Source organism: Rutilus rutilus (assembly GCF_951802725.1).
Source record: "Rutilus rutilus genome assembly, chromosome: 19".
Taxonomy (NCBI): domain Eukaryota; kingdom Metazoa; phylum Chordata; class Actinopteri; order Cypriniformes; family Leuciscidae; genus Rutilus; species Rutilus rutilus.
In genome coordinates, this window is record NC_140232.1 from 35,273,758 (window position 1) to 35,288,176 (window position 14,419).

A 14,419-nucleotide genomic window follows, 5' to 3' on the forward strand; every position below is an offset into this window, starting at 1 on the left:
ATGAACAGATGCACTTTTATGATGACAGATGCACTTTTATGATGAACAGATGCACTTTTATGATGACAGATGCACTTTTATGATGAACAGATGCACTTTTATGATGACAGATGCACTTTTATGATGAACAGATGCACTTTTATGATGAACAGATGCACTTTTATGATGGACAGATGCACTTTTATGATGGACAGATGCACTTTTATGATGAACAGATGCACTTTTATGATGGATAGATGCACTTTTATGATGGACAGATGCACTTTTATGATGGACAGATGCACTTTTATGATGGATAGATGCACTTTTATGATGGACAGATGCACTTTTATGAACTTCAAAAAATATATGGCCATTCAGTGCCATTATAAAGCTTGGAAGAGCCAGGACATTTTTTAATATAACTCTGATTGTGTTCGTCTGACAGAAGAATGTCATATACACCTAGGATGACTTGAGGGAGAGTAAATCATGGGCTAATTTTCATTTTTGGGTGAACTATCCCTTTAATGTAACGACATTCACACAGACTGAAGTTTCCTAATGTGTTTGAATCTAAACCTATAATGACCATTTTCCTGCTGTCATGTTCTTTTCCATAAACACGCAAGGTCTTTGGCTTGTGTTTGCAGAGCCGTCTGCGCCTCTCTCGCTCAGTTATTACGTGGCTTCAGGTGTAAACTCCGGGGTTCGGCTGCTGCTGCTTCTCTGGAAGGTAATATTCTTCAGGTGTGTTTGTGTATCATCTCTCGCGTGCCGTCAGTCTTCAGTCGTGTGTGTTTCTGAAGGCTCTGGACGTCACAGATGCTCGAGGACTCATTCGAGGGTATAATGTGTCCTACATGCCCACCAAACAGCCCTCTCTGAAGACAACCATCAACACCACTGAGCTCAAGGTAGATTCTGTTTATTTTATTGTATTTTATTTATTTGAACTTTTTACATTTTTACTTTTATTAATTACATTTTATTTTAATGTTCATTTAACTTGAATTTTTACATTTTAAATGTAAATTTGTAATAATTTTTAATTCATTTTAAATTTAAATTAAATTTTTTAGGTATTTGTATTTGTTATTGTTTTTTTTTGTTTTGTAAAAAAGTGTATTTCCTTCTATTTGATGTTATATATTAATTTATTGTATTTATATATACTTTTTGTTTATTTTAATTTATATATTATTATTTTTATTTTATTTTTTTATTTAATGTTTTTATTTGACATTTTAATTAATTTTATATTTTTTATAATTTTATATAATTAATTTGTATTTTATTTTAACTTGAATTAAAAATTTTGAAATGTATTTTATTTTTAAATTTATAAAAAAAAAAAAAAAAATTTTTTGTTAATTTTCATTTACATTTTTTTATTATTTATTTTTATTATTTTTTATTATAATTGTTTTTATTTGACATTTTATTAATTAATTTGATTTTTTTTAAATAATTTTATATAATTAATTTGTATTTTATTTTAATTTTAATTTTTTATTACATTTACAAATGAACGAGAGTCCTCAAGTGTTGGTGTGATTGTGATAAACGAGTGTTTCTGAGTGTCAGGTTGTGTTAGACGGATAGAGGAATGAATGGTGTTGTTTCTGAAGGCTGAAGTTCTGGTCATGGCAGAGGAATATGAGGTGACCGTATGGGCCTATAACAGCGCTGGACACTCGCCTCACCGCCGGCTCCTCATCGACGCGTCTCGTTCTCACGGTGAGCAGCCGTTGTCTCTCATTAGTGTGATTCATCTGTAGTGCAGACTTGATAGGTATAAGTACAATAAGGTACAATAAAGTCCAGCAAGATAAAGTTGTTTTATGCGAAACCATAGACCTTTATCTACAGATCAAGTATAATAATAGTAACATTGAATCATCTTGGAGAGAGTTTAATCGTGTTAACTGTCGTAACTGAACGCGACGCGCTGTTTGCAAAAATGGCAGTATTGGAGCCGATACTGATACTGAGTATTGGATCGGTGCATCCCTTATGATGGAGAGATGCACTTTTATGATGGACAGATGCACTTTTATGATGGATAGATGCACTTTTATGATGGACAGATGCACTTTTATGATGGACAGATGCACTTTTATGATGGACAGATGCACTTTTATGATGGATAGATGCACTTTTATGATGGATAGATACACTTTTGTTATTTTTAAGAGCCAGGTCATTTAGAATTTGTCTGAAAGAAGAATATACACATAAGATGACATGAGGATGAGTAAATCATGGGCTAATTTGAACTATCCCTTTAAAAACAAATAAGAATTTGGCCTACATAAATAAGATGATACACAGATGTGTGAAATTGAATGTGTGTGAATTAGTCTGTATGATGCAGTGTTTTGTGAGTTGTGTAAGGATCTGGATCGTGTTCCCTCAGATGTGCGGTCAGTGAAGGCTCTCTGGGTTTATTCTGACGGCTCCTCGCTGCAGATCCGATGGGATCGTGACGTCACTCGTGTAAACGTCAGCGAGTTCGCCATCGGATGGAGCGCCGTCACGGACCCCGGACACACACACTGGCAGCGAGTCGACGGATCCACGTTCACAGCCCGTCTCACAGGTCTGGGGTTATAAAACATGTGAAACGAAGAACAGTATTACTGTGTCTGGCACACATTTAATCCAACAAGCAAAATAAACAAGCATTGATATCTAATGCATTATGTGTTATTTTAGAGCATTAATATTTACAATATGGTTTTATTTGTTAACATTAGTTGGCTGCATTAGTTAACAAGTTAATGTTACTCTCAACATTTACTAATACATTATTAAGATCAAACATTTTGATGATTTTATTCATTAAAAAATCTGATTTTTATTAACTAACATTAATAAATACTGTAAGACTATATTTGTACATTGTCAGTTCATGCATTAACTATTGTTATATAGAATATAAAGTGTTACCAAGATTTTTAACATTGCAACATTATTTTTCATGGCTTATAAACTCAAAATTCTCATTACTGTAAAGTGCAAAAAAATATTTTCATTATTTTTACTTTATTGAAGTTTTGTATTTTGTATTTTAAAGAATAAATGATTGTATTACCGTATTTTGTTCACTGCAATCAAGTAAAAATGACAGTATTAAAGTACATTACTTCTTTAGCGGACACTTTTAAAGTGACTTCGAAAAATTCAACAAGAAATTAATCTTACAGTCATGAAAATCTAAGGAGAATCTTTTAAATATCATTTCACTGCAAAAAATACATTTTCCCTCAGTGTTTCTGTCTCGTTTTCCAGCACAAATATCCAAACATTCTTAAATCAAGACACATTTACTGGAGAAGAAGCAAAATGACAGAAGATATTAAGACTCATTTAATGAAAAATGCTTAAAACAAGAACAAATATCTGCCAATGGGGTCCGAAAAATTGCTTATTTATTATAGTTTATTAAAGATTATTTTTCTGACTCCATTGTCAGATATTTGTTCTTGTTTTAAGCACAAACTCACTTCATTTTGATTCATTTTTCAGACTTAATATCTTCAGTCGTTTCTCTTCTCCAGTAAATGTATCTTGAATTAAGAATGTTGAGATATTTGTGCTGGAACACAAGCGTAAAATACTGAGGAAAGAACACCATTTTTTGCAGTGTTATGTGTTAAAACGTGACCTGGATATGATTTCTTGATATTCTCATAAACATATGAAAAGCTTATTTATAACATAAAATTGCATCTAAATCTAATCTCATGTTGTGGAAGGCCTCAAACAGGACGAGATCTACAACATCAGCGTGTTTCCCGTCTACGGCTCTCTCTGTGGGCCTCGGACCTCCATCTCTGCCGATCTACGACACGGAGGTAAAGGACGACGCACGTATAAAAGCTTCACAAGCTATTGACGGATGTCGAGTTATATCCTCTTACTCTGCTCAGCTCTGTTGGATGTGGGGGGGTTTCGTCTGGTGAACGTGTCGCGCTCGTCTCTGGCGGTGCAGTGGACGTGGAAGGAGGCGAAGCCGAGAGTAAAAGTGCTTCAGTACAAGCTCGTGTTGAGAGGAGAACATGGAACTGAGTGTAAGTCAGTCTGGAGTCAAGTCACCTCATTTATACTGTGCTTTAAACAATATTCATATCATACTGAGTGTAAGTCAGTCTGGAGTCAGGTCACCTCATTTATACTGTGCTTTAAACAATATTCATATCATACTGAGTGTAAGTCAGTCTGGAGTCAAGTCACCTCATTTATACTGTGCTTTAAACAATATTCATATCATACTGAGTGAGTGTAAGTCAGTCTGGAGTCAGGTCACCTCATTTATACTGTGCTTTAAACAATATTCATATCATACTGAGTGAGTGTAAGTCAGTCTGGAGTCAAGTCACCTCATTTATACTGTGCTTTAAACAATATTCATATCATACTGAGTGTAAGTCAGTCTGGAGTCAAGTCACCTCATTTATACTGTGCTTTAAACAATATTCATATCATACTGAGTGTAAGTCAGTCTGGAGTCAAGTCACCTCATTTATACTGTGCTTTAAACAATATTCATATCATACTGAGTGAGTGTAAGTCAGTCTGGAGTCAGGTCACCTCATTTATACTGTGCTTTAAACAATATTCATATCATACTGAGTGTAAGTCAGTCTGGAGTCAAGTCACCTCATTTATACTGCGCTTTAAACAATATTCATATCATACTGAGTGAGTGTAAGTCAGTCTGGAGTCAAGTCACCTCATTTATACTGTGCTTTAAACAATATTCATATCATACTGAGTGAGTGTAAGTCAGTCTGGAGTCAAGTCACCTCATTTATACTGTGCTTTAAACAATATTCATATCATACTGAGTGAGTGTAAGTCAGTCTGGAGTCAGGTCACCTCATTTATACTGTGCTTTAAACAATATTCATATCATACTGAGTGTAAGTCAGTCTGGAGTCAAGTCACCTCATTTATACTGTGCTTTAAACAATATTCATATCATACTGAGTGAGTGTAAGTCAGTCTGGAGTCAAGTCACCTCATTTATACTGTGCTTTAAACAATATTCATATCATACTGAGTGAGTGTAAGTCAGTCTGGAGTCAAGTCACCTCATTTATACTGCGCTTTAAACAATATTCATATCATACTGAGTGAGTGTAAGTCAGTCTGGAGTCAGGTCACCTCATTTATACTGTGCTTTAAACAATATTCATATCATACTGAGTGTAAGTCAGTCTGGAGTCAAGTCACCTCATTTATACTGTGCTTTAAACAATATTCATATCATACTGAGTGAGTGTAAGTCAGTCTGGAGTCAAGTCACCTCATTTATACTGTGCTTTAAACAATATTCATATCATACTGAGTGAGTGTAAGTCAGTCTGGAGTCAAGTCACCTCATTTATACTGTGCTTTAAACAATATTCATATCATACTGAGTGTAAGTCAGTCTGGAGTCAAGTCACCTCATTTATACTGTGCTTTAAACAATATTCATATCATACTGAGTGTAAGTCAGTCTGGAGTCAAGTCACCTCATTTATACTGTGCTTTAAACAATATTCATATCATACTGAGTGAGTGTAAGTCAGTCTGGAGTCAGGTCACCTCATTTATACTGTGCTTTAAACAATATTCATATCATACTGAGTGTAAGTCAGTCTGGAGTCAAGTCACCTCATTTATACTGTGCTTTAAACAATATTCATATCATACTGAGTGAGTGTAAGTCAGTCTGGAGTCAAGTCACCTCATTTATACTGTGCTTTAAACAATATTCATATCATACTGAGTGAGTGTAAGTCAGTCTGGAGTCAGGTCACCTCATTTATACTGCGCTTTAAACAATATTCATATCATACTGAGTGTAAGTCAGTCTGGAGTCAAGTCACCTCATTTATACTGTGCTTTAAACAATATTCATATCATACTGAGTGAGTGTAAGTCAGTCTGGAGTCAGGTCACCTCATTTATACTGCGCTTTAAACAATATTCATATCATACTGAGTGTAAGTCAGTCTGGAGTCAAGTCACCTCATTTATACTGCGCTTTAAACAATATTCATATCATACTGAGTGTAAGTCAGTCTGGAGTCAAGTCACCTCATTTATACTGCGCTTTAAACAATATTCATATCATACTGAGTGAGTGTAAGTCAGTCTGGAGTCAAGTCACCTCATTTATACTGTGCTTTAAACAATATTCATATCATACTGAGTGAGTGTAAGTCAGTCTGGAGTCAGGTCACCTCATTTATACTGTGCTTTAAACAATATTCATATCATACTGAGTGTAAGTCAGTCTGGAGTCAAGTCACCTCATTTATACTGTGCTTTAAACAATATTCATATCATACTGAGTGTAAGTCAGTCTGGAGTCAAGTCACCTCATTTATACTGTGCTTTAAACAATATTCATATCATACTGAGTGTAAGTCAGTCTGGAGTCAAGTCACCTCATTTATACTGTGCTTTAAACAATATTCATATCATACTGAGTGTAAGTCAGTCTGGAGTCAAGTCACCTCATTTATACTGTGCTTTAAACAATATTCATATCATACTGAGTGTAAGTCAGTCTGGAGTCAAGTCACCTCATTTATACTGTGCTTTAAACAATATTCATATCATACTGAGTGTAAGTCAGTCTGGAGTCAAGTCACCTCATTTATACTGTGCTTTAAACAATATTCATATCATACTGAGTGAGTGTAAGTCAGTCTGGAGTCAAGTCACCTCATTTATACTGTGCTTTAAACAATATTCATATCATACTGAGTGAGTGTAAGTCAGTCTGGAGTCAAGTCACCTCATTTATACTGTGCTTTAAACAATATTCATATCATACTGAGTGTAAGTCAGTCTGGAGTCAGGTCACCTCATTTATACTGTGCTTTAAACAATATTCATATCATACTGAGTGAGTGTAAGTCAGTCTGGAGTCAAGTCACCTCATTTATACTGTGCTTTAAACAATATTCATATCATACTGAGTGTAAGTCAGTCTGGAGTCAAGTCACCTCATTTATACTGTGCTTTAAACAATATTCATATCATACTGAGTGTAAGTCAGTCTGGAGTCAGGTCACCTCATTTATACTGTGCTTTAAACAATATTCATATCATACTGAGTGTAAGTCAGTCTGGAGTCAGGTCACCTCATTTATACTGCGCTTTAAACAATATTCATATCATACTGAGTGAGTGTAAGTCAGTCTGGAGTCAAGTCACCTCATTTATACTGTGCTTTAAACAATATTCATATCATACTGAGTGAGTGTAAGTCAGTCTGGAGTCAGGTCACCTCATTTATACTGTGCTTTAAACAATATTCATATCATACTGAGTGAGTGTAAGTCAGTCTGGAGTCAAGTCACCTCATTTATACTGTGCTTTAAACAATATTCATATCATACTGAGTGTAAGTCAGTCTGGAGTCAAGTCACCTCATTTATACTGTGCTTTAAACAATATTCATATCATACTGAGTGTAAGTCAGTCTGGAGTCAGGTCACCTCATTTATACTGTGCTTTAAACAATATTCATATCATACTGAGTGAGTGTAAGTCAGTCTGGAGTCAAGTCACCTCATTTATACTGCGCTTTAAACAATATTCATATCATACTGAGTGAGTGTAAGTCAGTCTGGAGTCAAGTCACCTCATTTATACTGTGCTTTAAACAATATTCATATCATACTGAGTGTAAGTCAGTCTGGAGTCAGGTCACCTCATTTATACTGTGCTTTAAACAATATTCATATCATACTGAGTGAGTGTAAGTCAGTCTGGAGTCAAGTCACCTCATTTATACTGTGCTTTAAACAATATTCATATCATACTGAGTGAGTGTAAGTCAGTCTGGAGTCAAGTCACCTCATTTATACTGTGCTTTAAACAATATTCATATCATACTGAGTGTAAGTCAGTCTGGAGTCAAGTCACCTCATTTATACTGTGCTTTAAACAATATTCATATCATACTGAGTGAGTGTAAGTCAGTCTGGAGTCAAGTCACCTCATTTATACTGTGCTTTAAACAATATTCATATCATACTGAGTGTAAGTCAGTCTGGAGTCAAGTCACCTCATTTATACTGCGCTTTAAACAATATTCATATCATACTGAGTGAGTGTAAGTCAGTCTGGAGTCAAGTCACCTCATTTATACTGTGCTTTAAACAATATTCATATCATACTGAGTGTAAGTCAGTCTGGAGTCAAGTCACCTCATTTATACTGTGCTTTAAACAATATTCATATCATACTGAGTGTAAGTCAGTCTGGAGTCAAGTCACCTCATTTATACTGCGCTTTAAACAATATTCATATCATACTGAGTGTAAGTCAGTCTGGAGTCAAGTCACCTCATTTATACTGTGCTTTAAACAATATTCATATCATACTGAGTGTAAGTCAGTCTGGAGTCAAGTCACCTCATTTATACTGCGCTTTAAACAATATTCATATCATACTGAGTGTAAGTCAGTCTGGAGTCAAGTCACCTCATTTATACTGCGCTTTAAACAATATTCATATCATACTGAGTGAGTGTAAGTCAGTCTGGAGTCAAGTCACCTCATTTATACTGTGCTTTAAACAATATTCATATCATACTGAGTGTAAGTCAGTCTGGAGTCAAGTCACCTCATTTATACTGCGCTTTAAACAATATTCATATCATACTGAGTGTAAGTCAGTCTGGAGTCAAGTCACCTCATTTATACTGTGCTTTAAACAATATTCATATCATACTGAGTGTAAGTCAGTCTGGAGTCAAGTCACCTCATTTATACTGTGCTTTAAACAATATTCATATCATACTGAGTGAGTGTAAGTCAGTCTGGAGTCAGGTCACCTCATTTATACTGTGCTTTAAACAATATTCATATCATACTGAGTGAGTGTAAGTCAGTCTGGAGTCAAGTCACCTCATTTATACTGTGCTTTAAACAATATTCATATCATACTGAGTGTAAGTCAGTCTGGAGTCAGGTCACCTCATTTATACTGTGCTTTAAACAATATTCATATCATACTGAGTGAGTGTAAGTCAGTCTGGAGTCAGGTCACCTCATTTATACTGTGCTTTAAACAATATTCATATCATACTGAGTGAGTGTAAGTCAGTCTGGAGTCAAGTCACCTCATTTATACTGTGCTTTAAACAATATTCATATCATACTGAGTGTAAGTCAGTCTGGAGTCAGGTCACCTCATTTATACTGTGCTTTAAACAATATTCATATCATACTGAGTGTAAGTCAGTCTGGAGTCAGGTCACCTCATTTATACTGTGCTTTAAACAATATTCATATCATACTGAGTGAGTGTAAGTCAGTCTGGAGTCAAGTCACCTCATTTATACTGTGCTTTAAACAATATTCATATCATACTGAGTGAGTGTAAGTCAGTCTGGAGTCAAGTCACCTCATTTATACTGTGCTTTAAACAATATTCATATCATACTGAGTGTAAGTCAGTCTGGAGTCAAGTCACCTCATTTATACTGTGCTTTAAACAATATTCATATCATACTGAGTGAGTGTAAGTCAGTCTGGAGTCAAGTCACCTCATTTATACTGTGCTTTAAACAATATTCATATCATACTGAGTGTAAGTCAGTCTGGAGTCAGGTCACCTCATTTATACTGCGCTTTAAACAATATTCATATCATACTGAGTGTAAGTCAGTCTGGAGTCAAGTCACCTCATTTATACTGCGCTTTAAACAATATTCATATCATACTGAGTGTAAGTCAGTCTGGAGTCAGGTCACCTCATTTATACTGCGCTTTAAACAATATTCATATCATACTGAGTGTAAGTCAGTCTGGAGTCAAGTCACCTCATTTATACTGCGCTTTAAACAATATTCATATCATACTGAGTGAGTGTAAGTCAGTCTGGAGTCAGGTCACCTCATTTATACTGTGCTTTAAACAATATTCATATCATACTGAGTGAGTGTAAGTCAGTCTGGAGTCAGGTCACCTCATTTATACTGTGCTTTAAACAATATTCATATCATACTGAGTGAGTGTAAGTCAGTCTGGAGTCAAGTCACCTCATTTATACTGTGCTTTAAACAATATTCATATCATACTGAGTGTAAGTCAGTCTGGAGTCAGGTCACCTCATTTATACTGCGCTTTAAACAATATTCATATCATACTGAGTGTAAGTCAGTCTGGAGTCAAGTCACCTCATTTATACTGTGCTTTAAACAATATTCATATCATACTGAGTGTAAGTCAGTCTGGAGTCAAGTCACCTCATTTATACTGTGCTTTAAACAATATTCATATCATACTGAGTGAGTGTAAGTCAGTCTGGAGTCAGGTCACCTCATTTATACTGCGCTTTAAACAATATTCATATCATACTGAGTGTAAGTCAGTCTGGAGTCAGGTCACCTCATTTATACTGTGCTTTAAACAATATTCATATCATACTGAGTGAGTGTAAGTCAGTCTGGAGTCAGGTCACCTCATTTATACTGTGCTTTAAACAATATTCATATCATACTGAGTGTAAGTCAGTCTGGAGTCAAGTCACCTCATTTATACTGTGCTTTAAACAATATTCATATCATACTGAGTGAGTGTAAGTCAGTCTGGAGTCAGGTCACCTCATTTATACTGCGCTTTAAACAATATTCATATCATACTGAGTGAGTGTAAGTCAGTCTGGAGTCAAGTCACCTCATTTATACTGTGCTTTAAACAATATTCATATCATACTGAGTGTAAGTCAGTCTGGAGTCAAGTCACCTCATTTATACTGTGCTTTAAACAATATTCATATCATACTGAGTGTAAGTCAGTCTGGAGTCAAGTCACCTCATTTATACTGCGCTTTAAACAATATTCATATCATACTGAGTGTAAGTCAGTCTGGAGTCAGGTCACCTCATTTATACTGTGCTTTAAACAATATTCATATCATACTGAGTGAGTGTAAGTCAGTCTGGAGTCAAGTCACCTCATTTATACTGTGCTTTAAACAATATTCATATCATACTGAGTGTAAGTCAGTCTGGAGTCAAGTCACCTCATTTATACTGCGCTTTAAACAATATTCATATCATACTGAGTGTAAGTCAGTCTGGAGTCAAGTCACCTCATTTATACTGTGCTTTAAACAATATTCATATCATACTGAGTGTAAGTCAGTCTGGAGTCAGGTCACCTCATTTATACTGCGCTTTAAACAATATTCATATCATACTGAGTGAGTGTAAGTCAGTCTGGAGTCAGGTCACCTCATTTATACTGTGCTTTAAACAATATTCATATCATACTGAGTGTAAGTCAGTCTGGAGTCAGGTCACCTCATTTATACTGTGCTTTAAACAATATTCATATCATACTGAGTGAGTGTAAGTCAGTCTGGAGTCAAGTCACCTCATTTATACTGTGCTTTAAACAATATTCATATCATACTGAGTGTAAGTCAGTCTGGAGTCAAGTCACCTCATTTATACTGCGCTTTAAACAATATTCATATCATACTGAGTGTAAGTCAGTCTGGAGTCAAGTCACCTCATTTATACTGCGCTTTAAACAATATTCATATCATACTGAGTGAGTGTAAGTCAGTCTGGAGTCAAGTCACCTCATTTATACTGTGCTTTAAACAATATTCATATCATACTGAGTGAGTGTAAGTCAGTCTGGAGTCAGGTCACCTCATTTATACTGTGCTTTAAACAATATTCATATCATACTGAGTGAGTGTAAGTCAGTCTGGAGTCAAGTCACCTCATTTATACTGTGCTTTAAACTATATTCATATCATACTGAGTGAGTGTAAGTCAGTCTGGAGTCAGGTCACCTCATTTATACTGCGCTTTAAACAATATTCATATCATACTGAGTGTAAGTCAGTCTGGAGTCAGGTCACCTCATTTATACTGTGCTTTAAACAATATTCATATCATACTGAGTGAGTGTAAGTCAGTCTGGAGTCAAGTCACCTCATTTATACTGTGCTTTAAACAATATTCATATCATACTGAGTGAGTGTAAGTCAGTCTGGAGTCAGGTCACCTCATTTATACTGCGCTTTAAACTATATTCATATCATACTGAGTGTAAGTCAGTCTGGAGTCAAGTCACCTCATTTATACTGTGCTTTAAACAATATTCATATCATACTGAGTGAGTGTAAGTCAGTCTGGAGTCAGGTCACCTCATTTATACTGTGCTTTAAACAATATTCATATCATACTGAGTGAGTGTAAGTCAGTCTGGAGTCAGGTCACCTCATTTATACTGCGCTTTAAACAATATTCATATCATACTGAGTGTAAGTCAGTCTGGAGTCAGGTCACCTCATTTATACTGTGCTTTAAACAATATTCATATCATACTGAGTGAGTGTAAGTCAGTCTGGAGTCAAGTCACCTCATTTATACTGTGCTTTAAACAATATTCATATCATACTGAGTGAGTGTAAGTCAGTCTGGAGTCAGGTCACCTCATTTATACTGCGCTTTAAACAATATTCATATCATACTGAGTGTAAGTCAGTCTGGAGTCAGGTCACCTCATTTATACTGCGCTTTAAACAATATTCATATCATACTGAGTGAGTGTAAGTCAGTCTGGAGTCAAGTCACCTCATTTATACTGTGCTTTAAACAATATTCATATCATACTGAGTGAGTGTAAGTCAGTCTGGAGTCAGGTCACCTCATTTATACTGCGCTTTAAACTATATTCATATCATACTGAGTGTAAGTCAGTCTGGAGTCAAGTCACCTCATTTATACTGTGCTTTAAACAATATTCATATCATACTGAGTGAGTGTAAGTCAGTCTGGAGTCAGGTCACCTCATTTATACTGTGCTTTAAACAATATTCATATCATACTGAGTGAGTGTAAGTCAGTCTGGAGTCAAGTCACCTCATTTATACTGTGCTTTAAACAATATTCATATCATACTGAGTGAGTGTAAGTCAGTCTGGAGTCAGGTCACCTCATTTATACTGTGCTTTAAACAATATTCATATCATACTGAGTGTAAGTCAGTCTGGAGTCAAGTCACCTCATTTATACTGTGCTTTAAACAATATTCATATCATACTGAGTGAGTGTAAGTCAGTCTGGAGTCAGGTCACCTCATTTATACTGTGCTTTAAACAATATTCATATCATACTGAGTGAGTGTAAGTCAGTCTGGAGTCAAGTCACCTCATTTATACTGTGCTTTAAACAATATTCATATCATACTGAGTGAGTGTAAGTCAGTCTGGAGTCAAGTCACCTCATTTATACTGTGCTTTAAACAATATTCATATCATACTGAGTGTAAGTCAGTCTGGAGTCAAGTCACCTCATTTATACTGCGCTTTAAACAATATTCATATCATACTGAGTGAGTGTAAGTCAGTCTGGAGTCAAGTCACCTCATTTATACTGTGCTTTAAACAATATTCATATCATACTGAGTGAGTGTAAGTCAGTCTGGAGTCAGGTCACCTCATTTATACTGTGCTTTAAACAATATTCATATCATACTGAGTGTAAGTCAGTCTGGAGTCAAGTCACCTCATTTATACTGTGCTTTAAACAATATTCATATCATACTGAGTGAGTGTAAGTCAGTCTGGAGTCAAGTCACCTCATTTATACTGTGCTTTAAACAATATTCATATCATACTGAGTGAGTGTAAGTCAGTCTGGAGTCAGGTCACCTCATTTATACTGCGCTTTAAACAATATTCATATCATACTGAGTGTAAGTCAGTCTGGAGTCAGGTCACCTCATTTATACTGCGCTTTAAACAATATTCATATCATACTGAGTGTAAGTCAGTCTGGAGTCAGGTCACCTCATTTATACTGCGCTTTAAACAATATTCATATCATACTGAGTGAGTGTAAGTCAGTCTGGAGTCAGGTCACCTCATTTATACTGTGCTTTAAACAATATTCATATCATACTGAGTGTAAGTCAGTCTGGAGTCAAGTCACCTCATTTATACTGCGCTTTAAACAATATTCATATCATACTGAGAGTGTAAGTCAGTCTGGAGTCAAGTCACCTCATTTATACTGTGCTTTAAACAATATTCATATCATACTGAGTGTAAGTCAGTCTGGAGTCAAGTCACCTCATTTATACTGCGCTTTAAACAATATTCATATCATACTGAGTGTAAGTCAGTCTGGAGTCAAGTCACCTCATTTATACTGTGCTTTAAACAATATTCATATCATACTGAGTGAGTGTAAGTCAGTCTGGAGTCAAGTCACCTCATTTATACTGTGCTTTAAACAATATTCATATCATACTGAGTGTAAGTCAGTCTGGAGTCAAGTCACCTCATTTATACTGTGCTTTAAACAATATTCATATCATACTGAGTGAGTGTAAGTCAGTCTGGAGTCAGGTCACCTCATTTATACTGTGCTTTAAACAATATTCATATCATACTGAGG

General features: G+C 35.4%; 1 protein-coding gene across 3 annotated transcripts in view; it reads left to right on the plus strand.

Annotated features, from left to right (window-relative positions):
- LOC311279028 (interleukin-6 receptor subunit beta) overlaps nt 1-14,419 on the plus strand; it is a 31,195-nt gene that overhangs the window by 5,289 nt on the left and 11,487 nt on the right. For all 3 annotated transcript variants that reach the window (XM_084390257.1, XM_084390259.1, XM_084390258.1), the window contains exons 9-14: nt 633-715; nt 789-896; nt 1,611-1,719; nt 2,399-2,581; nt 3,741-3,839; nt 3,915-4,055. In XM_084390257.1, the coding sequence (XP_084246383.1) occupies nt 633-715; nt 789-896; nt 1,611-1,719; nt 2,399-2,581; nt 3,741-3,839; nt 3,915-4,055 (723 nt within the window). The remainder of the gene's footprint in view (nt 1-632; nt 716-788; nt 897-1,610; nt 1,720-2,398; nt 2,582-3,740; nt 3,840-3,914; nt 4,056-14,419) is intronic.